At 54.3% G+C, this 25,754-nt stretch overlaps 2 protein-coding genes across 3 annotated transcripts in view; both read left to right on the top strand.

Moving 5' to 3' along the window:
* The window catches only part of BORCS8 (BLOC-1 related complex subunit 8), a 43,904-nt gene extending 23,500 nt beyond the window's left edge, over nt 1-20,404 (top strand). The window contains exon 6 of the mRNA XM_058424939.1: nt 20,386-20,404. The gene's annotated coding sequence lies outside the window, so the exon portion shown is untranslated. The remainder of the gene's footprint in view (nt 1-20,385) is intronic.
* On the top strand, nt 766-25,441 carry MEF2B (myocyte enhancer factor 2B). Of its 2 annotated transcripts, XM_058424938.1 has the most exons (10): nt 776-823; nt 3,646-3,763; nt 20,386-20,468; nt 21,730-21,933; nt 23,338-23,472; nt 23,987-24,134; nt 24,295-24,428; nt 24,522-24,615; nt 24,785-24,896; nt 25,145-25,441. In XM_058424938.1, exons 3-10 carry the CDS (start codon nt 20,415-20,417, stop codon nt 25,368-25,370), a joined length of 1,107 nt encoding a protein of 368 aa, XP_058280921.1. In that variant the 5' UTR covers nt 776-823; nt 3,646-3,763; nt 20,386-20,414; the 3' UTR covers nt 25,371-25,441. The 2 variants fall into 2 exon arrangements, with proteins under 2 accessions (XP_032026107.1, XP_058280921.1); XM_032170216.2 differs by lacking the exon at nt 3,646-3,763 and having other exon boundaries at nt 766-823.
* The last annotated feature ends 313 nt before the right edge of the window (nt 25,442-25,754 follow it).

Below are 25,754 nucleotides of genomic sequence, written 5' to 3'. Positions count from 1 at the left end.
CGGATCCCAGGGGAAGGGGTGGATTTAGAGGTCTGGGCTGGGGTCCAATCCTGGAAGGCCCCTCACAGCTGACCTTTGAAGTTTAGAAAACAGCCTCTAGCGGGGAGAGGGAAGGAGAGGGACGTGGTTGGTGGAAGCAATGTGGTTGTCTTGGACTGTGGAGAGGCAGGCGGTGCGGGGTCGAGGGACCAGTAGCTGCGGAGGGTCTGTCACTTCCTGTGGGGGCACATATCTGGCCCCAGGAGGCACAGTTGAGTGAGGCCACATAGGCCACCCCAGAGCCCCGTCTTGCAGTCTTTCCATTCTAGCGAGCGCGAGGGTCAGCGGTGCCTGCGAGAATAGCTTGGTTCCTCGGGCCGACGGGGTCCGGGATCGGAGTTCTATTTCACTCAGGATGGAATTAATCCAGGCAAGTTGGGCCGAGTTAGGAACAGGTTTAGAATTAGGGTTAGGGTCACAGTAGGGTCAGGGGTCGGCAGTAAGGTCAAGGGCGCCCAGTGAAGGCGGGGAAAGCCTGGCCAGTCTGATCCAGCCCCCTCCCTCTGTTCTACTTCTTCCTTATCCGCGCCCAAACCCATGGCGCCCCAGCATCCTTTCGCGTCTGAGTCCCAGGCCCATGAACTCCCGGGGCGGGGCCACGCCCAAGTGCTCGCCCATCGCCGTCTCCAGGGTGACGCCCTCTATGCAAATAAGCCCGTCCCGCCCAATCAGCTCCTGGGGGCAGGGCCGCCCGCTCCCAAGGCACCTGCGGCCGCGGGCCCCTGATCTTCGTGCAGCCGCCGCGGGTCCGTGCGCCCAGCGTCCCAGGGCCCAGGCCGAGCAGGTGCGTGTCATACCGGGTTGAGACTCCTGTGGTGTCCTCCGAACTGCTTCTGCGGGCTGCGTGGGTTTTGGAGGTCTGGGTGTACTGCTAGGGCGTCCCAGGGTGGGGTGTGTGTCTAAAGGGGTGTGTGTCATGGGGTGGTGAGTCCCGGAGGTTGTGGTAGGAGGGGGTTGTGTCTCTAAGGGGTGTGTGTCTGAAGGGTGTGGCTCTGGAAGTTGTGTGTCCAAGGGCTCTGCGTCTGAGGTTTGGTGTGAGTTGGGGAGTTGGAGAGTTAGCTGCATGTCCAAAATCATGGTGCTGTGAGGCCCTATTATGTGTCTGTGAGCTCTATGATGTGGCATGCGATGTCCCTCTCTCCTGGTGTGCACTCCTTTAGCATTAGTGCATCCCCTGTACACAACCCTATGCCTTCTTGCTGTGGGTGTACACTCGTTTGTCACAGCAGGATGGTAGGCACAAAACCTTGGAATGGGGGAGCAACAGCTGCCTGGGCCAACTCTCCTCCCTCTGCCTCAATGGGTACAGGAACAAGAGTCGCATCCCCGTGCGGTTGTTAGCACATGACAAGGTGGTGGCAGCATTACTTTCACGGTCACAGTCCTCCCTCCCTGTCTCTTTTGGGGTCCAGGGCTGCCGATATGGGTGACTTGGGTCCTTGGCCACCCTAACCCCTAGTCGCAGACCCAATTAGTCAGAAATAGCTGGCCGGGTGCAGGGGCTCATGCCTGTAATCCTAGCGCTTTGGGAGGCTGAGGCGGGAGCATCACTTGAGCCCAGTAGTTTGAGACCAGCCTGGGCAACATAGTGAGACCCCCATTTTTTTTTTTTTTTTTTTTGAGACAGGGTCTCATCCTGTCACCCAGGCTGGAGTACAGTGGTGATCTTGGTTCACTGCAGCCTCCAGCTCCCAGGCTCAAACAATTCTCCTCCCTCAGCCTTCCAAGTAGCTGGGATTACAGGTGCGTGCCACTACCGCCTGGCTAGCTTTTGTATTTTTAGTAGAGATGGGCTTTCACCATGTTGGCCAGGCTGGTCTTGAACTCCAGACCTTAAATGATTCACCTGCCTCAACCTCCCAAAGTGCTAGGATTACAGGCGTGAGCCCCTGCGCCCGGCTTTAAAAAAAATTTTTTTTGAGACAGAGTCTCACTCTGTCACCCAGGCTGGAGCGCAGTGGCTCAATCTTGGCTCACTGCAACCTCCGCCTCCCGGGTTCAAGTGATTGATTCTCTGCCTCAGCCTCCCAAGTAGCTGGGACTACAAGCGTATGCCACCATGACCAGCTAATTTTTGCATTTTTTGTAGAGATGGTATTTCACCATGTTTGCCAGGCTGGTCTCATGTGATCTGCCCGCCTCAGCCTCCCAAAGTGCTAGGATTGCAAGAGTAAGCCACCACATCCAGCCAAAAAAAAATTTTTTTTAATTAGGCAGGTGTGGTGGCTTATGTGTATAGTCCCAGCTACTTGGGAGGCTGAGGCAGGAGGATCACTTGAGCCGAGGAGTTCGAGTCTGCAGTGAGCTATGACTGAGCTACTGCACTCCAGCCTGGGTGACAGAGCAAGATCCTGTCTCTAAAAGAAAAAAGAAAGAAAGAAAAGAAACAAAAAAATGGCCAGGCACGGTGGCTCACACCTGTAATCCAAGCACTTTGGGAGGCTGAGGCGCATGGATCACGAGATCAGGAGATCAAGACCATCTTGGCTAACACGATGAAACTCCATCTCTACTAAAAATACAAAAAAAATTAGCCGGGCGTGGTGGCGGGTGCCTGTAGTCCCAGCTACTCAGGAGGCTGAGGCAGGAGAATTGCTCGAACCCGGGAGGCGGAGGTTGTGGTGAGCCAAGATCGTGCCATTGCACTCCAGCCTGGGCAACAAGAGTGAAACTCCGTCTCAAAAAAAAAAAATAAACAAAAAATAATCAAGGCCTCAGGCTAGTCTGGCCAAGAATCATCCCTGGGGAAGGGCAGGGCCCCTGGACCTTGGGCATTCGGGACAAGAACTCTCAGACTCTTGGAGTGAAGGAAACTGGATACAAAAAAGTATTTCGACTTCGGAGGACCAGTGTGTGAGGACTGATTTCCAGAGGTGAAAGGGGCTTTCTAAAAAGGCAGCCTTGTTCCCTCATGTCCCCTTCCTGTTGTGCAGTAAAGGGGGAAGCTTGGCCTCCAGCAAACAGAATTTCAGGACAGTTAGGATTTTGGGTTGTCATCATAGAGAGCAGGAAGCTGGTTTGCAGGAGGGAAAGCTGAGGCCAGGTAGTAACACTAGGCCCCTCAAAAAAGGATGGTGCTCAAGGCCATGCCTCAGTCCCCCAAGAGAACAGAGGCCGGGGGCACAGGGCCCAGCTTCCTCTCCGTCCTCTCTGTGTGACCCCCCAACAGGTGGCTGCCCCTCTCTGAACTTTGTGGCCGCTCCTGTGAGCCGAGCAAGTTGAACCCACTCTTGGCTTTCCCATCCCAACGAATGATTTATTTGGTTAAACTATGACCCAACCAGGTGGACATCTGGAAAATGCAAATTAAGAAGAGAAGGGGAATTTAAAACATTTGCTCACCCCAGCTTGGATGCAATGAGTGTAGACATGTTGGGTGTTTGGCTTTCTGGAAGAGGTTTTGCTTTTTCTTTCTTTATTTTTTTTTGTTTTTGAGACAGCATCTTGCTCTATTGCCCAGGCTAGAGTAAAGTGGTTTGATCTCAGCTCCCTGCAACCTCCACCTCCTGGGCTCAAGTGATCCTCCCGCCTCAGCCTCCTGAGGAGCTAGGAATACGTGCTCACACCAGCACACCCAGCTAATTTTTTTTTTTTTTTTTGAGACAGAGTCTCACTCTGATGCCCAGGCTGGAGTGCAATGGCACAATCTCGGCTCACTGCAACCTCCACCTCCCAGGTTCAAGTGATTCTTCTGCCTCAGCCTCCTGAGTAGCTGGAATTACAGGTGCGTGCCACCATTCCCGGCTAATGTTTGTATTTTTAGTAGAGACAGGGTTTCACCATGTTGGCCATGCTTGTCTCAAACTCCTGATCACAGGTGATCCACCTGCCTTGGCCTCCCAAAGTGCTTGGATTACAGGCGTGAGGCACCGTGGCTGACCTGTGACCAGCTAATTAAAAAAAAATTTATAAAGATGGCATCTTGTCATGTTGCCCAGGCTGGTCTCGAACCCCTGGGCTCAAGCAATCAGCCCACCTTGGCCTCCCAAAGTTCTGGGATTATAGGCATGAGCCGCTGCACCTGGCCCACTTATTTATTTATTTATTTATTTATTTATTTATTTATTTATTTATCTATTTATTTATTTATTTATTTATTTATTTATTTATTTATATATTTATAAAGACAAGGTCTCCCTATGTTGCCCAGACTGGTCTTGAACTCCTGGGCTCAAGCAATCAGCCCACCTCAGCCTTCCAAAGTGCTAGGATTAGAGGCATGAGCCACCATGCCCTGCCCTTCTGGCAGATTCGAGGCACAGAGTGGTCTAGAGACAGATGTCTTTCTGTCTTTTTTTCCTTGAGTGTTGCAATCACGGCTCCCTGTGACCTTGAACTCCTGGGTTCAAGCGATCCTGTCACCTCAGTCTCCCGAGTAGCCGGGATTGTAGAGGAGTGCTACCATGTCTGGCTTTTCTTTTTTTTTTTTTAAGTAGAGATGGGGGTCTCCCTATGTTGCTCAGGCTGGTCTTGAACTCCTGGGCTCAAATGGTCCTCCTGCCTCAGCCTCCCAAAGTGCTGGGATTACAGGCATGAGCCCAGCCAGATGCCATTTTTCTGAGACGACTTAGAATGTGTCTGGGATCCCTTTTGGGGTCAAGGAACTTGCCGCAGCCCCGGCCTGTGAATCCCTATGGGGTGTGCAAGGAAGTTAAATCCCATTTCTCAGCCCCCAAAGGGCCTCTCTGGGGCTGTATCTTGAGGGCTTGTGTGGTTACCCTGATACCCTGCGGCCCAGGATTGAGTTTCTTGGACCCTGTGATGGTGATTCTGGGCTGGACAAGTCCAGGCCCACTTCCCAGCCTGGGTGGGGGTGGTGAGATTGAGGTGCCACGTGATGGCCCTCGGGTACAAGCCCAGGATTGGGTGGGGATCTGGAGGTCTCACCATGTGGCCCTGGAAGAAGCCTGCCCACTCCTGTGTAAAACAGGGCAACTATCGCTGCTTCCCTGGGGTGTCTGGAGGTCAGGCAGGTCTTATATGTAAATGAGGTGGGGTGTGGGCCCAGGCAGACAGTAAGGGCTCAATAACAGAAGGTCCCATTTGGGCTGTGACCAAGCGGAGGTGTTTGTGAGCCCATCCAGGCCCCTTTCCACCCTCTGCCAGGCGCTGTTTCCCTCCAAGCCCAGGTTCACCCAAGGTCAAGGTGGGGCCTGAGGAAGGGAGAAATGGAGGTGGATTGTAGTAAGAGTCATGGCTGCTGTGGGCATGGGCCTGCCTTGCCCACTGTTCCCACCTGCGACCTGTGCCTGGTCCAAGCCCTACCATCCCTAGCTGGATGCTGGCCTGGCTTCCTGCTCCAACAGGCCACAGGGTCTTCTGAAAATTCCGAATCAGACCACAGTCCTCCCCTCCTCACACACCTTCCATGACTCCCTGTCGCTCTACGGTCCACCCTCTGTCTGTCCCCCAATGCCTCTCTGACCTTCTGTGTCTCCGGCCACCCCTTGCTCGCTCCACCCCAGACGCGTGGGGTTTGCCTGCTCCTGGAAGCCACCTGTTTAGCACAATCCCACCTCAGGGCCTTTGCACCTGCCATTGTGTCCACCTGGCTCCCACCTCCCTGAGACACCTCAAAGACAGGGTCTTGCTCTGTCACCCAGGCTGGAGTGCAGTGGTGCGAGCTCAGCTCACTGCAAACTCCACCTCCCGGGTTCAAGCAATTCTCATACCTCAGCCTCCTGAGTAGCTGGGACTGCAGGTGTGGCACCCCTACACATCACCACCCTGTCGCTGGTGTCCTGTCCTCCTTGAGACCACTCCTCTTCAGAGAAGCCCTCCTGGATCCTCTGTCCAAAGCAGCTCTCTCCCTGCCACCCTCCACTTCCTACCTATTGAATTTCTTCCTTGAAGGCCTTCTTCCCAGATACAGTTATGTGGCCGCTGTTGCCTCCCCCATCAGACTGGGTAATGGGGGAGGTCTTGCTCTGCCCACCCCCTGCTCCTGCATCCCCAGCACCTGATGGGCTCCCAGACATTTCTGCGGGAAGATATTGGGGACTGACAATGTCCTAAAGCCCCATCTCAGGGTCCCTGCTGGCTGCATCTTGGGGCTGCCGGGCTGTGGGCAGAGTCTCTTCTGCCCAGCGCTGACAGATGTGCTAATTTCCCAAGCAGGGAGGCTGAGGCATCTGGGGATAAACTTCTGAGGCCCCACAGGGAGAGCTTTCTCTGGAACAAAGAGAGGAAAACCTTGGGCTGTCCCTGCAGCCACTACTGTGGCTTAGGGGCCTGAGAGGGCCTTGGACTCTAGCCTGCATGGGACAGCAGGGTCAAATTCAGACTGTGGGGTCTCTCTTGGCTCCATGGGCTGGGTGACCTCTGACTCCTGGGTTCAAGTGATTCTCCTGCCTCAGCCTCCTGAGTAGCTGGGATTACAGGCACCCACCATCATGCCCGGCTAATTTTTGTATTTTCAGTAGAGATGGGGTTTCACTATGTTGGCCAGCCTGGTCTCAAACTCCTGACCTCAAGTGATCTGCCCACCTCGGCCTCCCAAAGTAGTGGGATTACAGGCGTGGGCCACCGCACCCGGCCTGGAACAGGCCTTCTTGGCAGGTGAGGGTACCTGTGCCAGGTCAGGTTTGCCATGGATGGTCACCTGGACGTGGTTTTCTCCCAAGCTGGGCAGCGGGACCTTCAGAGGGCCAGTTCCTTGGCCTGAAAGGAGCATCAGCACTGTCCGATTGGCTGTTTTGCTGTGAAGGTTGTTTAGAGGAGGGGCCACAAACTGGCAGCCTGTGGGCCAGATGGGGCCTTAAATTTGTTGTGTGGACCATGAGGTGTTTCAATGAGAAGTGAACAAGTAGGGCCGGGCTCACGCCTGTAATCCCAGCACTTTGGGAGGCCGAGGTGGGTGGATCACCTGAGGTCAGGAGTTCGAGACCATTCTGACCAACATGGAGAAACCCTGTCTCTACTAAAAATACAAAATTAGCTGGGCATGGTGGGGGCGTGCCTGTGATCCCAGCTACTAGGGAGGCTGAGGCAGGAGAATCGCTTCAACCCGGGAGGCAGAGGTTGCGGTGAGCTGAGATCGCACCACTGCACTTCAGCCTGGGCAACAAGAGCGAAACCCATCTCAAGAAAAAAACAAGTAGGGCTGGGTGTGGTGGCTCACCTCTATAATCCCAGAACTTTGGGAGGCCAAGGAAGGCAGACTGCTTGAGCTCAGGAGTTCAAGACCAGCCTGGGCAACCTAGTGAGACCCTGTCTCTACAAAAAAATAAGATGTCAAAAAATCAAAAAATTAGCCATGTGGAGGGGCAGGCGCCTGCAGCCCCAGCTACTTGGGAGGCTGAGGCAAGAGATTGGCTTGAACCTGGGAGGCAGAGGTTGCAGTAAGCCCAGATTGTGCCATTACACTCCAGTCTGGGTGACAGACCAAGACCCCACCTCAAAAAAAGAAAAAAGAAAAACAGAAAACTGAGCAAGTTGCCAGTGTTTCTTCTGTTTGTGAAGCAGTTGTTTGCTCATTGATTCAAGGAAGGGTGATTGACAGCCTTCTAGGTACTAGGCGCTGGGGAGCCGGCAGGGTGAGATGCTCATTAAAGAAAGCAATAAAGAAATACACACCAAAAAATCTGATAGGGCTGGGTGCTGCAGAAAGAGTTGAATTCGGCCGGGCATGGTGGCTTACACCTGTAATCTCAGCACTGTGGAAGACCGAGGTAGCAGGATCACTTGAGACCAGGAATTTGAGACCAGCCTGGGCAACATAGGGAGACCCCAGCTCTACAAAAAATACAAAAATTAGCTAGGTGTGGTGTTGTGCTACTCCTAGCTACTCCAGAGGCTGAGGTGGGATGGTCGCTTGAGTCCGGGAGGGCCAGGCTGCAGTGAGTCGAGACCACACTACTGCACTCCAGTCCGCGTGACAGAATGAGACCCTGCCTGAAAAAATTAAAATAAACATTAAAAAAGATTGGTGCCTCCAGAAAGAGGGTTTTCTGCAGGTCTTTAGAGGACATGGAGACACTCCTGGACTTGGGCAAACCTAGAAGGGTGTCCCGGGGTTGGACACAGTCCGGGCAAAGGGAGAGTGATGGGCAAGTAGGGAATCAGTTTGGGGCTGGTGTTGCAGATGCCTCCAAAGGGGCAGAAGGTGGGCTGGGAGTCTGCTGGTAGATGACACCTTTTCAAGTGAGGGGAGAGGTGGGTGGGTACATGGGGAGTTTGCAGGGCCCCTGCAAACACAGGAAACCGATGCTCAGAAAGCATCACGCAGTGGGCAAGTGGTGGGTTTAGGATTTGAATCCTGGACTGACTGGCCCACAGCCCCGGCCCTGGCCTCTCTGTGCATGGCCAAAATGGGATCCTGGAGCGAAGCAGAGGGGGCGTCCCCCAGAGGGTCCCACATACCCTGGACTCCTGCCCCTCGAACAGGAGCTGTCCCTCCCAGGAGCAGGCCCGGGGAGAGGTGGGAAGGAGGGTCTGAGGGCTCCCCACTGGGCCTCACTTTCCCCATGGGTGCCAGAGGGACCTATGGAAAAAAGGACCCCCATGGGGCCTTCTCCAGTTGGAACATTCTAAGATTCCTGGATTCAAACACTACCCATTCAAATCTAGCCTCAGATGCCCCCAGCCTGCATTTCACCCCTGGTGGGTGGAGATCACCCTGCCTTGGGAAGGAAGCCAGGCCTGTGTGGTGGCTCACACCTGTAATCCCAGCACTTAGGGAGGCTGAGGCAGGAGGATAGCTTGAGGCCGGAAGTTCAAGACCAGCCAGTGTGATAAAATTAAATGCCTTCTCTACAAAAATAAAAAAAATTAGCCTGGCATAGTCTGGTTAAAAATTAGGTGTGCACTTGTAGCCCCAGCTACTGGGAAATCTGAGGTGGGAGGAATGCTTAAGCCCAGGAATTGGAGGCTGCAGTGAGCTATGATGGCACCACTGCACTCCAGCTTGGGCAACAGAGCGTGACCCCATCTCAAAAAATAATAATAATAATAATAATTAAAAAGAGGAAACCCAGCCAGGTATGGTGGCCTGTAATCCCAGCACTTTGGGAGGCCGAAGTAGGCAGATCACATGAGGCCAGGAGTTCAAGACCAGCCTGGCCAACATGGTGAAACTCCATCTGTACTAAAAATACAAAAATTAGCTGGGTGTGGTAGTGCATGGCTGTAATCCCAGCTACTGGGGAGGCTGAGGCAGGAGAATTGCTTGAACCTGGGAGGCAGAGGTTGCAGGGAGCAGCGAACACGCCACCGCACTCCAGCCTGGGTGACAAAGTGAGACTGTCTCACAAAAAACAAAAACAAAAAAGAAGAAAGCCAGAGTGTGGGTGATATCACTGCAGGGATGGGGGGCCCTACCTGTGTAATGGGGGACCAGCATGGATTGGGGGGAGTCTGTATATGTTTGGAAGAGTCTGCATGCATCTGGCAGGGGTCTCCACGTTGTTCAGGGGAAAGGGGTCTGTGTGTATTTGGGGGACATCCATGTGTTTAGGGAGACCTGTATGTGTCTGTGCGTTTGGGGGATTGGCGTGTGTTGGGGCATCTGGGTGTGTCTGAGTGTTTTCAGGGTCTGTCTATGCAGAGGGAACAGGATGTGTTTTGGGGATATGTGTGTTTGGAGAGCTGTGTGGGTTGGGGGGTTTGGCGTATCGTGAACTGCATGTATTTTGGGGACTTTCGCAGGAGGAATCCTTGTGTATTTGGGGGATTTGTTGTTTCGGGCATCTGTGGGTTTTCCGCGGCTCTGTTTGGGGGTCTCTGTGTGTGGGGAATATTTCTACCTCCCATTATGCCCATACAAGTATGGAGTGACCCCCAGCCCCCTCCGCCCCTGTCCCCCAGCACTCCACCAGGGACTTTTTGGGGCCCACAATCTGAGCTGGGTTCCCCCAGGATGGAGAGGTGACCCCAAGGCCTTCTGAGAGGCATCAGGGCCCATCGACCACAAACACTCTCCGCATCTGTAAAACACCTCACTGTGAAGCCCCTTCCCTCAGTTCAGCCAGGTGGCCCCTGCTGCCCCCCAACTTTCCGGGGGAGGAAACTGAGTTCCAGAGAAGCTCAGCAACGGGGCAGTCACTGCCCGAGCCCACCCTCTCCCCTGAGTCCCTGAGGGCAGGTGCAGGGGCTCCAGGGACCGCTGTGAACTGAGCCAGGCCGCCAGGTCACCTACCTGCCCCCCCACCTGGGTACCACCTCCCTAGGCCCCCAGAGGAGGAGGCAGGCCCAGGGCTCTGGCTGGGGAGGGAGGGTCGCCTGCAGCTGGGGTCGGAGCCGCTGGAGCCCCCAGGAGAGGGGAGGGGGGGTCTTGGCTTTCCAAGGGGCTCTTCCTGTCGCCCATAATGAGGTACTTGGGGAGCAGGTGATGAAACCACAGCCTGGGTTGCGTGAGGCAGGGCGGCAGGCCTGATTCGCTGCAGGGCCCGGGAGCAGCGCCCCCTCCCCGCTTCACCGCCTCCCGCGGGCCCTCACCCCCACCCCCACCCAACCCACCTGCCTCTCACTTCTCCTTTCCCGGCCTGGGTTCCTCCGCCAAGCCGTGGCCTCCCTGCAGGCTCAGGGGTCTGGCGAAGTGACTCTGCAGCTCATCCCCTCAGTAAAGTCCCGCAGGGGTGCCAAGAAAGGGAACTTGACTTGTTCCTAATCTTTTCCCTTAAACCCATGCTGCAAAGCCTGTGAGGTTAGGATCCTGTGACCCATTTTACAGGAGAGGAAGCAGGTGACTGACGACAGTATTTCAAGGTGGTCTTGCAGGATGCTGCACTGACTCAGCGCCCCCAGTTCCAAGACCCGGACCTTCTTCCTTTTGGTTTCCCAGAAGCAAGAAGAAAAGTTCAATAGAGGCCCCTGTGTGGTGGCTCACACCTGTAATCCCAGCACTTTGGGAGGCCAAGGTGGGCAGATCACTTGAGGTCAGGAGTTCGAGACCAGACTGGCCAACATGCTGAAACCCCACCTCTACCAAAAATATAAAAAATTAGCTGGGTGTGGTGATGTGCACCTGTAATCCCAGCTACTCGGGAGTCTGAGGCAGGACAATCGCTTAAACCCGGGAAGCAGTGGTTGCAGGGAGCCGAGATCATGCCACTGCACTCCAGCCTGGGCAACAGAGCGAGACTCCGTCTCAAAAAAAAAAAAAAAAGGGTTCAGTAGACCCCTGCTCCCTACCCTCTCCCCATCTGGTGGGAGGATTCTCACCCCCAATTAACAGGTGAGAAAACCGAGTCCTACCACGCAGAGAGGCCAGAGGGGAAGGGTCAGTGGAAGGGTGGGATTCCCTCCAGCACCCCATCTCCATTATTGGGGGGCTAAGGGGCCTCGCCAGGCTGGGGAGATGATAATCTATGGCTTGAAGGACTTCAGGGTAATGTTTGTTGATTGACTTAGTGACCACAGATACTGCCAGAGAGTTTCTGATGCTTCCGCACTCCTGGGCTCTTCTTGTGTCCTCCCAGTTCCCCCTCACCCCCACATCACTCAGGCCTGGGATCATCAGGCTCCTCTTCTATCCCAGGTCACCAGCACATCCTGCACCCTTTGGTCACCACTTCTGCCCAGGTGCCACCCCTGTCTCCATTCAAGCTCTGTATTTCCTACTGGCCCAGCCTCTTCCTGTCACCTCACTCTAGCCTGAACAGACACTGCTCCCCACAGCAGCCATAAGCAGCAGGGAGCTTTTTTATTTTTAGAGACAGGGTCTTACTCTGTCACCCAGGCTGGAGTGCAGTGGCCCACTCATAGCTCACTGCAGCCTCCACCTCCTGGGCTCAAGTGATCCTCCCGCCTCAGCCTCCCAAGTAGCTGGGACTACAGGCAGGCACCACCATGCCCGGCTAGATTTAAATTTTTTTTTTTTTTTTTTTTTTTTTTAGGTCACGCACCGTGGCTCACGCCTATAATCCCAGCACTTTGGGAGGCCGAGACTGGTGGGTCACCTGAGGTTAGGAGGTCGAGACCAGCCTGGCCAACATGGTGAAACCCCTTCTCTACTAAAAATACAGAAATTAGCCGAGTGTAGTGGTGTGTGCCTGTAATCCCAGCTACTCAGGAGGCTGAGGCAGGAGAATTGCTTGAACTGGGGAGGAGGAGGTTTCAGTGAGCTGAGATTGCGCCATTGCACTCCAGCCTGGGCGACAAGAGCAAAACTCTGTCTCAAAAAAAAGAAAAAAAAATTTTTTTTGAGTCAGTCTTATAATGTTGCCCGGGCTGGAGTGCAGTAACAGGATCTCAGTTCACTGCAACCTCTGCCTCCCCTGCTCAAGTGATCCTCCCACTTCAGACTCCTGAGTAGCTGGGACTAAGGGGTGCACCACCACGCCTGGCTAAATTTTTTTATTTTTGTTTATTTATTTTTCTGAGACAGCATCTGGCTGTGTCACCCAGGCGGAGTATAGTGGTGTGATCTTGGCTCACTGCAACCTCCACCTCCTGGGCTCAAGTGATTCTCCCACCTCAGCCTCCTGAGTAGCTGAGATCACAGGCATGCCACCACGCCTAGCTAATTTTTTTTTTTTTCCTACAGACAGGGTTTTGCCATGTTGCCCAGGCTGGTCTTGAACTCCTGGGCTCAAGTGATCCTCCCATCTCAGCCTCCCAAAGCACTGGGATTACAGGTGTGAGCCACTGCGCCTGGCCCTAGTTGTTGGTTTTTTTGTTTTGTTTTGTTTTGTTTTGTTTTTTAGGGGCAGGGTCTCACTATGTTGCTCTGGCTGGAAGCTTTTTAAGAAATCTTCCTTTTGGGCCAGTTACCATGGCTCACGCCTGTAATCCCAGCACTTTGGGAAGCCGAGGTGGGCAGATCACCTGAGGCCAGGAGTTTAAGACCAGCCTGGCCAACATGGTGAAAACCCATCTCTAGTAAAAATGCAAAAATTAGCCGGGCACAGTGGCAGGCGCCTGTAATCCCAGCTACTTGGGAAGCTGAGACAGGAGAATCGCTTGAACCCGGGAGGTGGAGGTTTCAGTGAGCTGAGATCACGCCACTGCACTCCAGTCTGGGTAACAGAGCGAGACTCCACCTCAAAAAAAAAAAAAAAAAAAAAAGAAATCTTCCTTTTGAAATAAATCACACGAAGAAAAATGCACAAACCACCAGAGTTGAGCTCAACACATTTGCACAAACTGAATACATCTGTGTACCCAAACCTTGGATCCAGGAACAGGACTTCCCCAGCCCCTGGGACTTCCCCCTTGGGCCACTGCCTAATCACAGCTTCTGCCCAGGGTGACCAAAGTGCTGTCTGATGTCCATCAGCCTCAGTGAGGGTTTTTTGTTTTTTTTTTGACACAGAGTCTCGCTCTGTTGCCCAGGCTGGAGTGCAATGGCACAATCTTGGCTCACTGCAACCTCCGCCTCCTGGGTTCAAGCTATTCTCCTGCCTCAGCCTCCCAAGTAGCTAGGATTACAGGCACATGCCAGCAAGCCCGGCTAATTTTTGTATTTTTAGTAGAGATGGGGTTTCACCATGTTGGCCAGGCTGGTCTCAAACTCCTGACCTCAAGTGATCTGCCCACCTCGGCCTCCCAAAGTGCTGGGATTACAGGCTTGAGCCCCTGCGCTCAGCTGCATCAGTGAGTTTTGATTGTTCTGAAACTTCATGTAAATAAAATCACAGAGTGCATCCTCTCGGTGGAGTCTGGGATCGTCGAATTGGCCAATGGTCTCTGAGATTCATCCACGTGGTTGTGTGCAGCGAGAGTGCACCCTTTTTCTGTGCTGTGCTATAACTGATCATAGAATCGACAAGAAAGTGTTGACCAACTCTCCCATTAAGGGCTTCCAGGTTGATTCCAGTTTGAGGCAATGATGTACGAAGCTGTAGAAAACATTCTTGTCTGTGTCCTCATGTGTAACTTGGACCCGTTTCTCTTGTGCGAATATTGAACATCGAGGAGCAGAATTGCTGGGTCACAGGGTAGGCATCTGTTCAGATTTAGTAGATGCCAGAGAATTATCCAAGTGCTTGTCCCTTTTTCCTCTGCCACCAGCAATGCATGAGAGCAGGAAGTGGAAGAGCTTGCAAGATCATTGCTCACTGTAACCTTGAACTCCTGGGCTCAAAGAATCCTCCTGCCTCAGGCTCCCACATAGCCAGGACTACAGGTGTGTGCCACGGCATGCAGTTAATTTTTACTTTTTTTGTAGACAGGTTCTTGCTATGTTGCCCAGGCTGGTCTCCAATTTCTGGCCTCAAGCAGTCCTCCCACCTCGGCCTCTCAAGTAGCCGGAAGTATCTGGGAGTAGCCAGGAGTTTGAGACCAGCCTGGGCAACATAGCAAATCACCATCTCTATAAAAAGTTTTAAAAAATTTGCTGGGTGTGGTGACACATAGTTGTAATCCCAGCTACTCGGGATGCTGAGGCTGGAGGATCACTTGAGCCCAGGAGTTCAAGGCTACAGTGAGCTATAATTGCACCACTGAACTCCAGCCTGGGCGACAGAGGAAGACCTCATCTCAAAAACAAAAAAAGTGACTTGGTTAGATCTCGTCTATTTCAAATATCTAAGTTCATTGAAATAATGCTGCATTTTCCTGTTCTGTGAGATTTGAGAAAATAGTTGTAAAACCACCTGGGCCTGTTGCCTTTAAACATGTTTTTTAGTTATTATTTTAATTTTGAAATTGTTATTCTTTTTTAGAGACAGAGTCTCACTCTGTTGCCCTGGCTGGAGTGCAGTGGCTCAAAGCTCATTGCAGCCTTCAACTGTATTGCCTTTAAACAAAAAAAATTTTTTTTTTTAGAGATAGGGGTCTCACTATGTTGCCTAGGCTGGTCTTGAACTGCTAGGCTCAAGCAATCCTCACACCTCGGCCTCCCAAAGTGCTGGGATTACAAGTGTGAACCATCGTGCCCAGCCCACTTTATTACCTTTTTAATGGTAGGTCCTGAGTCACCTTTCTAATCTTCTATGGTTGTTGGTCTACTTAAGCTTTCTACTTCTTCTGAGGTCATCTTGGCTCAGTGATTTGCACAGGTTGATGCTTAATAAATGCTAAGTATGAGGGTGCAACAAAAGGAGTAGGAAGGTACTGGACTCTTAGCTTCAAATTCCCACCTCCCTCCCCTTCTACTCAGGCTCCCATCCAGCCTCTGCATCTACATCCAACTACATGCCTCCTCCCCTAAGAAGCTCTCCTGGGTTTCTTCTCCTGTTCTTTCTTCTCTGCTCCATTCTTTGGTCAATAGGTCCACCTCTCTGCCTCTGCGCTGGGCAGATGCCACAGCTCTCTGATTTCTGGCTGGACAAAGCAGGGAGGGTATGTGTGTGCAGAAGAGGCCTCCCCAAACCTCAGCTTCCCCCCTCGTGCCTGGCACATTCAGCCTGTGCTGCCACCTCCCCCAGCAGTTCCGATCACACCAACATCTGGAGAATGGGCCACCAGGGTCTGTCTGCGGCTCTGGGCAGGGATTTGCATGTGACTACAAATATACATGCACACTCTGGCCTGCCGCCTCCGCATTCTTTGCCTGGCCCTTCACACCTGGGCCCGAGACAGGTCAACGCTGAGTGGCTGGATTTGCATGCGCGTGTATTTCTGGGCAGGGTATCAGCTGGGGCAGTCTGAGAGGAAGTTGTTGAGGGAAGCTGTAGGGTTGTGGAGAGGGTCAGTGACATCTCTGTTGATCTATTCTGCTACCAAACCTTACTGTCCATTCCTGGCCCTGATCCAGAGGGGCTTTTAGTCTGGAGGAGACAAATCTGGATATATATACCCCCAATGCCATGGAATCTGACCTGGAGGAGGATGGTGATTCTGGGAGACCAGAAGAATGGCAGGGAGGACTTCCTAGAGGAATGGGTTTTTTGAACTGGGTTTTGACGTTTGGATAGGAGTTGGCTTGGTGAAAAAGGGGAAAGGGTACTTCTAATCAGAGATATTTATCAAAGAGAGAGAAGCAGGCAAGAGCTGATTTGGGAAGAGGACTTGAATGCCAGGCTAGGTGCTAGAACTTTCTCATAAGGGCAGTGGGGAGCCATGGAGAGTGTGTGAGCAGGAGGGGGCCATGCTCAGAGCTGTGTTTGGTTGGGTAGATTCCCTCAGGGGCTAGAGTGGAGGATGGCTTTGGTTCCAATGTCACTGGGGTTCAGGAGAGTGAAACTCCTGCGTGAGTTCATCTGCACCTGTCAGGCCTGGCTCCAGAGTTGGTGTAGGGCCTGCTGGCTTCTTGAGGACTAAAGCACTCTGGAGTACAGTGACTTAAAGTGCAAGGCACAGGCCTAGCACAGAGAGGGCCCTACCCCCAGTCTCTGTTAAGACGGACACAGCCCTTGCCTTCTCTCCAGCCGCCCATCATCTCCACCCCAGCCTCCAACAGACCTGCTCCCCATGGAAGCCATGAGCTGAGTCTTAAAATAATAAACCAAGCCCCATCCCTTCTCTGCTTAAAACCTTCTCATAGTGGCTCACGCCTGGAATCCCAGCACTTTGGGAGGCTGAGGCCAGCAGATCCCTTGAGGTCAGGAGTTCAAGATCAGCCTGGCCAACTTGGCAAAACCCTGTCTCTACTAAAAATACAAAAATTAGCCAGGCGTGGTGGTGCACACCTGTAATCTCAGCCACTTGGGAGGCTGAAGCAGGAGAATTGCTTGAACCCAGGAGGTGAGGATTGGGCCACTGCACTCCAGCCTACGTGACAGAGCAAGACTCTGTCTCAAAAAATGAAATAAAAGGCTGGGCGTGGTGGCTCATGCCTGTAATCCCAGCACTTTGGGAGGCCAAGGAGGGTGGATCATGAGGTCAGGAGTTTGAGACCAGCGTGACCAATATGGTGAAGCACCGTCTCTACTAAAACTACAAAAGTTAGCTGGGCATGGTGGCACGTGCCTGTAGTCCCAGCTACTTGGGAGGCTGAGGCAGAAGAATCATTTGAACCCGGTAGATAGAGGTTGCAGTAAGCTGAGATCACGTCACTGCACTTCAGCCTGGGTGACAGAGCAAGACTCCATCTCAAAAAAATATATATATATTAAAAATAAAAATAAAATACAATAGGAAATAAAATAAAATATGCTCTCATAGCTCCACATCACTCTTAGACCAAAATCCACCGCCCTCCTCCAGCTCAGAAGGCCCACAGTGGGCCAGGCACAGTGGCTCACACCTGGAATCCCAGCACTTTGGGAGGTTGAGGCAGGAGGATCACTTCAAGCCAGGAGTTTGAGACCAACCTAGACAACATAGTGAGACTCCATCTCTACAAAAAGAAAACAAAAATTAGCAGGGCATGGTGGCACTCACCTGTAGTCCCAGCTATTCAGGAGGCTGAGGTGGGAGGATTACTGGAGCCTGGGAGGTCAAGGCTGCAGTGAGCTGAGATCACACCACCGCACTCCAACCTGGGCAACAGAGCAAGACTCTGTCTCAAAAAAATAAATATGGCCAGGCGTGGTGGCTCACGCCTGTAATCTCAGCACTTTAGGAGGCCAAGGCAGGCAGATCACTTGAGGCCAGGGGTTTGAGACCAGCCTGGCCAACATGGTGAAACCCTATCTCTACTAAAAATACAAAAATTAGCCGGGTGTGGTGGCACGTGCCTGTAATCGCAGCTACTCGGGAGACTGAAACAGGAGAATCACTTGAACCTGGGAGGCGGAGGTTGCAGTGAGCCAAGATCATGCCACTGTACTCCAGCCTGGGCGACAGAGTGAGACTCCGTCTCAAAATAATGATAGTAATAATAAATTAAATTAAAAGAAGGAAACCCAAAAGAAGGAGGCCTAGAGTGGCCCATCCTCTGTGGCCTCATCCCCACCCTCCCTCCAACCTCATAGCTGTTTCTTGTCCCTTCTCAGGGCCCTGGCACCTGCTGTTCCTTCTGCCTGGAACTCACTTCCTATCTCAGCTCTCAGGGTCTCAGTGCAGAGAGACTTCCCAGTTCTCCCCCATCACATGACCTCTGCCCTAGCCGTGGTGTCTACGTCTAAAATGGGGACAGACAGAGTGAGAAGAGGCTCGAGTCAGGTCTTCCAGGCTTAAGAGACTCAGGCCTAAGCCCCAGCCCTGCCGCTGCTCTCATGGGACCCTGGGCATCAGGGGCATTTCCGGAGTCATCTTGGCACTGGGACCTCCGGACCAAGTCCCCCGTCCACCCCCAGGGACCCATCAGGGTGGGGGCAACATATCCCAGTCGTGGGAACAGGCCCGATTCCGGCTGGGGATTAAAATTAGCCCTGGAGGTTAAATTTAGCAAGTCAAGCCGGAGCTGAGGGTCTGGGACCAACAGCCTGGGCTCTACATAGTTGTGGGGGCTCAGAGACCCAGTCCAGAGAGGGCAGAGGGTGTGCCTGGGGTCACACAGCATGCCATATATGCCAGCCGAGGTATCTGACACTTCTGGGCCCTGGGATAATGGAGGGCCTTGCCCAGACCTCTAGGGCAGGGGTCTGGGAAGCCCCTGTGGCCAGTCCCAGAGAACAATCTGGATTTCTTTCTTTCTTTTTTTGAGACGGAGTCTCACTCTGTTGCCTAGGCTGTCAAAATCTTGGGCTCTCGGTTCACTGCAACCTCCACCTCCCAGGTTCAAGGGATTCTCCTGCCTCAGCATCCTGGGTCTACAGGCACCCACCACTATGCCTGGCTAATTTTTGTATTTTTAGTAGAGACGGGGTTTTGCCATGTTGGCCAGGCTGGTCTCGAACGCCTGACCTCGTGATCCACCCACCTCAGCCTCCCAAAATACTAGGATTACAGGCATGAGCCACCGCGCCCAGCCAGATTCCTTTTTCTTTTTCTTTTCTTTTTTTTTTTTTTTTTTTTTTTTTTTTGAGACAGAGTCTTGCTGTATCACCCAGGCTGGACTGCAGTGGCACTCCTGCCTCAGGCTCCCAAGTGGCTGGGACTACAGGTGTGCGCCACGACACCTGGTTAATTTTTGCATTTTTAACAGAGACGGGGTGGGTCAGATGCGGTGGTAATCCCAACACTTTGGGAGGCCAAGATGGGTGGATCATGAGGTCAGGAGTTTGAGACCAGCCTGACCAACATGGTGAAACCTCGTCTCTATTAAAAATGCAAAAATTAGCTGGGCATAGTGGAGGGCACCTGTAATCCCAGCTACTCGGGAGGCTGAGGCAGGAGAATCACCTGAACCTGGGAGGTGGAGGTTTTAGTGAGCCGAGATCGCGCCACTGCACTCCAGCCTGGGCAACAAGAGTGAAACTCGTCTCAAAAAAAAAAATAGAGATGGGGTTTTAGCATGTTGGCCAGGCTGCTCTCGAACTCCTGATCTCAAGTGATCTGCCCGCCTCAGCCTCCCAAAGTGCTGGGATTACAGGCATGAGCCACCGTGCCCGGCCTGATCTGGATTTCTTGATAACTTGTTGCCAAGCCTGGTGGTGGGTGCTCAGCATTTCATACCAGCCCATTCACCGAAGGGCAAACTGAGGCCTGGGGAAAGGGCCTTCTGTGCTGAGGGCTGCCCTGAGGGTCAGAGGGAAGGCCAGGCCCAAGCGCAGGTCCGCGTGACCCTGGAGAGGCCCCTTGCCTGAAGCCTCAGTCACCTGTGACATGGTAGAGGCTGGGAGGTGGAGTGTGGTCACACAGTTGGCGGAGCGGGGACGTCCCTTGTGGTGTCAGGGGACGTCTGTACAGAGGGCGGCAGCTGCAGGACAGGCCACGTGATTCGGTTATTCCTAGGAACCTCGCGTGGGGGGTCTCTGGGGAAGGCCTGGACCCCAGCATAGTCCAGCAGTCTCCGCCTTCTGGGACCCCTACCAGGGTGATCTCACATCTCCTTGAGCGGGGTACAGGATTTCTTCCAAGTCACCAAGTGGATGCCAGGCCCACACCCTGGCCCAAGGACTCCGAGCTGGAGGCCTTTCCAGAGTGTGCCTGCATCCTCCTGCTAGAGCAGGAGGCTTTTCTATTGTTCTCTTTTCTTTTTCTTTTAAAGACAGGGTCTCACTGTGTTGCCCACACTGGAGTGCAGTGGCAAGATCATAGTTCACTGCAGCCTCAACCTCCCCAGCTCAAGTGATCCTCCTACTTCAGCCACCGGAGTACCTGGGACTATAGACCTGTGCCACCATGCCTGGCTAATTTTTGCATTTTTTGTAGAGCCGGGGTTTCAACATGTTGCCCAGGCTGGCCTCAAACTCCTGGGCTCAAGTGATTCTCCCGCCTTGGCCTCCCAAAGTGCTAGGGATCACAGGTGTGAGCCACCATTCCCCATTTGGTCTAAACATGTTTATTGAGCCTCTACTGCATCCTCAGGCTGGCCGGGGGTGGGGTCTGTGACAGTGACCCAGCCTGCCTTGATTTTCCCCATCATCTTCCCCTCAGTGGCTGGCAGGGGCAGGCAGAGGAGAGGCGTGAGGCTGGGGTACCCCTCCCCACTCTCCACCCACTCACTCTGTCCTCCTCTCCCTCTTCTCCTCCTAGACAAAGATCGCTCCACTCAGCGTGGGACGATGGGGAGGAAAAAAATCCAGATTTCCCGTATCCTGGACCAAAGGAATCGGCAGGTGAGTTCACTGGGTGGAACAGTGGCTGGGAAAGACATTCCTAGCAGGGGGCATGGCCTAGGCAAGGGACTGACCTGACCAATTGAACTGCAGGGGAATGAGGAGGCATGAGGAGTCCTGATGCCGTGTCAGTGTTTTTTTTTTTTTTTTGAGATGAAGTCTCACTCTATTGCCCAGGCTGGAGTGCAATGGTGCGATCTCAGCTTACTGCAACCTCTGCCTACCAGGTTCAGGTGGTTCTCCTGCCTCAGACTCCTGAGTAGCTGGGATTACAGGAGCACACCACCACGCCCAGCTAATTTTGCATTTTTAGTAGAGACGGGGTTTCACCATGTGGGCCAGGCTAGTCTCGAACTCCTGACCTCGTGATCTGCCCGCCTCGGCCTCCCAAAGTGCTGGGATTACAGGCGTGAGCCACCATGCCCGGTCTGTCAGTGTTTCTTGTTTCCCCTCCCTCCCTCCTTCCCTCCTTCCCTCCCTCCCTCCCTCCCTCCTTCCCTCCCTCCTTCCCTCCCTCCTTCCCTCCCTCTTTCCCTCCCTCCTTCCTTCCTTCCTTCCTTCCCTCCTTCCGTCCTTCTTCTTTTTTTTTTTTTTTTTTTGAGATGGAGTTCACTTTGTTGCCTGGCTGGAGTGCAGTGGAGTGATCTTGGCTCACGCAAGCTCCGCCTCCTGGGATCAAGTGATTCTCCTGCCTCAGCTTTCTGAATAGCTGGGATTACAGGCGCCCACCACCACGCCCGGCGAGGCTGATTTTTGTAGTTTTAGTAGAGTCGGGGTCTCACCATGTTGCCCAGGCTTGCCTCGAACTCCTGACTTCAATCAATCCTCCTGCCTCGGCCTCCCAAAGTGCTGGGACCTCAGGCTGAGCCACCGCGCCCGGCCTGCTCATTTTCATCATCATTTATTCATTTATTCTCCCTGATGACTGGAACTCCAGCCATAGGGGAGATGGAGCTTGACACAGCCACACCCAACTCAGAGGGCCAGGCAGAGGGAGGCCCAGAACCGGGAAAGCCCAGAGAGAGCATGTGGGGCTCTGCCTGGGAAGCCAAGGCATACTTCTCAAAGGGGAGGAGACATTTGGGCTGGGTTTTGAAGCTCCAGTAGGAGTTTGCCAGGTTGTGACATGAGAATTACCAGCGCAGCCAGAAAGAATCCTGAGGCATGTTCAAGGAAGGGTTAGACCCTGCCACTTCCCCCACGCCACCCCACATTCATCTCTTCTTCTTCTCTCCCCTGCCCCTGCGGGTCCTGGGTCCAGGTGACATTCACCAAGCGGAAGTTCGGGCTGATGAAGAAGGCCTATGAGCTGAGCGTGCTCTGTGACTGTGAGATAGCCCTCATCATCTTCAACAGCGCCAACCGCCTCTTCCAGTACGCCAGCACGGACATGGACCGCGTGCTGCTGAAGTACACGGAGTACAGCGAGCCCCACGAGAGCCGCACCAACACTGACATCCTCGAGGTACCCCAGGTCCTCCTCCCCAGCCCCACGAGGCCCCGTGCACGCTGCTTTCTCAGAGCGCAGGGACTCTTGGTTTGCACAAAAGATGAGCATCTTCATCTGTCTTTGTGGCTGACGTGCTTTATTTCTGCTGTCCCTAGAAGGGCCCCTCCACTCCTCCAAACATTTGGGAGTGGGGAGCCCTTCTAGGGACAGCAGAAATAAAGCACATCGGGCAGGGTGCAGTGGCTCCCACCTGCAATCCCAGCACTTTGGGAGGTCAAGGCGGGCGGATCACTTGAGGTCAGCGATTCTAGACAAGCCTGGCCAACATGGCAAAACCCAGTCTCTACTAAAAATACCAAAATTAGCTGGGCGTGGTGGCTCATGCCTCTAATCCCAGCTACTTGGGAGGCTGAAGTAGGAGAATTGCTTGAACCCAGGAGGTGGAGGTTGCGGTGAGCCGAGATCGCGCCACTGCACTCCAGCCTGGGCAACAGAGCAAGACTCTGTCTCAAAAAATAAATAAATAAATAAATAAATAAATAAATAAATAAATAAATAAATAAATAAATAAGACAGAGCAGCCGGGACTACAGGCGCCCACCACCTCGCCTGGCTAACTTTTTGTATTTTTAGTAGAGACGGGGTTTCACTGTGTTATCCAGGATGGTCTCGATCTCCTGACCTCGTGATCCACCCGCCTTGGCCTCCCAAAGTGCTGGGATTACAGGCGTGAGCCACTGCGCCCGGCTGCTGGCGTTTCTTAAGCAGCTTTTTTATTTTTTTTTTTGAGAACGAGTCTCGCTTTGTCGCCCACTCTGCAGTGCAGTGGCACAATCTCAGCTCACCGCAACCTCCGCCCCTCGGATTCAAGTTATTCTCCTGCCTCAGCCTCCCGAATAGCTCTGACCACAGGCATACGCCACCATGCCTGGCTAATTTTTATATTTTTAGTAGAGATGGAGGTCTTACCATGCTGGCCAGGCTGGTCTCAAACTCCTGACCTCAAGTGATCTGCCTGCCTCGGCCTCCCAAAGTGCCGGAATTATAGGCTTGAGCCACCGCACCCGGCCTCTTAAGCAGCTTTTGATGCCAGGCTATGAGGCTGCAAGTGGGGGCAGAATGGAGGTCCTGGAGTCATGTCAGGAGCAGCATTAGGACAGCGCCAACAGGCCTGAGTGGATCTCAGCTCCTGCTGTGTTGATCTGGGCAGGTCCTTGGGCTCTCCGGTCCCAGGGGAGGAAATTGCTAGATGGTAACTCACTGGGGTTTGGTCAGTGGGGTTTGGCTAGAGCAGGCCATGCCTGCATTCCTCCCCACTCACGGAGCTGGGTGGGGATGGTCTGTCCCCTCTCCCATAGAACTGGGTTCCCTGGCTGGGGTAGGGGTAAGGGTCTACCCTGTTGTCTCCTGTCCCCATAGACGCTGAAGCGGAGGGGCATTGGCCTTGATGGGCCAGAGCTGGAGCCAGACGAAGGGCCTGAGGAGCCAGGGGAGAAGTTTCGGAGGCTGGCAGGTGAAGGGGGTGATCCAGCCTTGCCCCGACCCCGGCTGTATGTAAGTGACTCCCTGGCCCTGTGAATGAGGCGTTCCTCCTGCTTCCTAGGCCCAAGTCGTTGAGGCTGGTACTGACAGAGGGGCTTAGAGCCAGGGATCCTAGAGTTTGGAGGCAGGTCTCCACCTGGTTGGGCAGGAAAGGCTTCTTTGAGAAGTGGGCACTGTAGCTAGGGCTTTGAAGGATGAATAAGAGTTCAACAGGCAAACAGTTCCTTCCTTCATTTCATCTTTGATTCACCAAACACTCTGTGCCGCCCTCTCAGTGCCAACTCTACACTAAGTGAGAGGTCTTGGCTCTGGACCTACCTGTCAAGGACAGGCAGAGCCAGACAGAAGCTCCCCAAGCCTGTAGGGTTAGGGCAGGGGGAGGAGCAGGTAGGGAGCCTGGTGGGAGGTACAGCAAAGGCTTCCTGAAGGTAGAGCTGGGCCCCTGAACTCATCAGGATTTTCTCCCTTGGACTTGGCACCCCCATCTGGCCTGGGGTCCTCTGACCCATCCCTTCTCTACCCACAGCCTGCAGCTCCTGCTATGCCCAGCCCAGATGTGGTGTACGGGGCCTTACCGCCACCAGGCTGTGACCCCAGTGGGCTTGGGGAAGCACTGCCCGCCCAGAGCCGCCCATCTCCCTTCCGACCAGCAGCCCCCAAAGCCGGGCCCCCAGGTGAGCATGGGACAGTGGGGCAGGGGTGAGGTCCTGGGGGGCTGTTTGGGTGCATCTTGGCTCTGGCACTGCCGGGCTGCGTGCATCACCTCTAAACCTCAGACTTCATTAGTTGACATGGCCTGCCTGTCCTCTCTCTCTGGGGTCTCCTCTTCCCCAGGCCTGGTGCACCCTCTCTTCTCACCAAGCCACCTCACCAGCAAGACACCACCCCCACTGTACCTGCCAACGGAAGGGCGGAGGTCAGACCTGCCTGGTGGCCTGGCTGGGCCCCGAGGGGGACTAAACACCTCCGTGAGTGAGGGGAGGGTGTGGCAGGGCTGATGAGGGCAGGCAGGGCGACCTGGGTGTGGGCCTCAGTTTCCCATTCACCCTCTCTCCGCACAGAGAAGCCTCTACAGTGGCCTGCAGAACCCCTGCTCCACTGCAACCCCCGGACCCCCGCTGGGGAGCTTCCCCTTCCTCCCCGGAGGCCCCCCAGGTACACCCCCTAACCTGCCCTGCCCCGCCTGGGAAGCATCCGCACTCCTGCCCTCTGGGGGTTCCACACTCTCTCACGCACCAGAACTCAAAACTGTCACTGGGGTGGTTAGGTTTGCAAGAGGCTTAAGGAGAGGCCCACGCCTCAGCCCCCAATTCCTGCCCACCAGAATATGGCCTGGGAGACCCTCCACCGCCCCCTGGCTTGTTGCAGCCCCCCACCTTGGCCCCCTGGCAGCCCTCGAGGGGTGATGGGCCCCCCGCCGTGCCCTCCCAGCCCAGGTAAGTGCCTTGACGACGGCAAGTCCCGGTCCTCCAAAGCCCCGGCCACTGCTGACCCCTGGTGGCCATCCCTGGTACTGCGCACACTTCCGGTGCGGATGGGCAGCTATTTTGAGGCCCCAAGAGGGACCGCCACCCCCTCCTTTCCCAGGGTCCTCCTGCCAAGCCTTTGCCCACGCTGTGCCATCCCTTGGCTTCCTTTCCTTCCTCGCTGAGCTCACGTCCTCCCTCTCTCTTTCCCCCTGCAGTGGGGGCCGAAGCCTGGGCGAGGAGGGTCCCCCAACCCGCGGCGCCTCCCCGCCGACCCCCCCAGTCAGCATCAAGTCCGAGCGCCTCTCTCCGGCCCCCGGGGGCCCCGGCGACTTTCCTAAGGCCTTCCCCTACCCCTTGCTCCTCGCCCGGTCCCTGGCAGAGCCTCTGCGGCCCGGGCCTGCCCTGCGCCGGCTGCCCTTGGCCGACGGCTGGCCCCGGTAGGAGACCAGGTACGGCGAGGGCATGTGGGGACCCTACCTCCCTCCAGGCCTCTTCAGAGAAGACCCAACAGTGACGCCCTCCTCCGCGGTGGGGGCTTGGAGGTGGGCGGCTGGACTCAATCCACCCTGGGGGGCTCCTTTCCTTCTTCCTATTTGTGTGTATACCCACAAATAAAACGCACGTGGCGTCCGTGGACCAGACTGACTGTGGCTGCTCAGAACTCGCCTCATTCTTGCCTAGTCTTGGCTTGGGGTGCCCCCTCCAGAAGCCCTGAGACGAGGACTCAAGAGCCCGTGGGGTGTCCGGGAGGGCTGCCAGGTGGAGGGGTGAGGAGGCGAGGCGGGAGGAGCCCTGCAGGGGACGCGCACTAGCAGCGAGTGCTTA

The sequence above is a fragment of the Hylobates moloch genome, unplaced genomic scaffold (assembly GCF_009828535.3).
Source record: "Hylobates moloch isolate HMO894 unplaced genomic scaffold, HMol_V3 SCAFFOLD_12, whole genome shotgun sequence".
NCBI classification, from domain to species: Eukaryota; Metazoa; Chordata; class Mammalia; order Primates; family Hylobatidae; genus Hylobates; species Hylobates moloch.
The sequence above is the reverse complement of the archived record's forward strand: the minus strand, read 5'-3'. Positions and strand labels throughout refer to the sequence as shown.

What these genes read in the sequence shown, in the direction of transcription:
- MEF2B (XM_032170216.2), top strand. Translation starts at nt 20,415, where the DNA reads ATGGGGAGGAAAAAAATCCAGATTTCCCGTATCCTGGACCAAAGGAAT. An exon ending in CCCCAAAGCCGGGCCCCCAG is followed by an intron (nt 24,135 to 24,294) that starts GTGAGCATGGGA and finishes CCTCTTCCCCAG; the next exon opens with GCCTGGTGCACCCTCTCTTC. An exon ending in GCCGTGCCCTCCCAGCCCAG is followed by an intron (nt 24,897 to 25,144) that starts GTAAGTGCCTTG and finishes TTCCCCCTGCAG; the next exon opens with TGGGGGCCGAAGCCTGGGCG.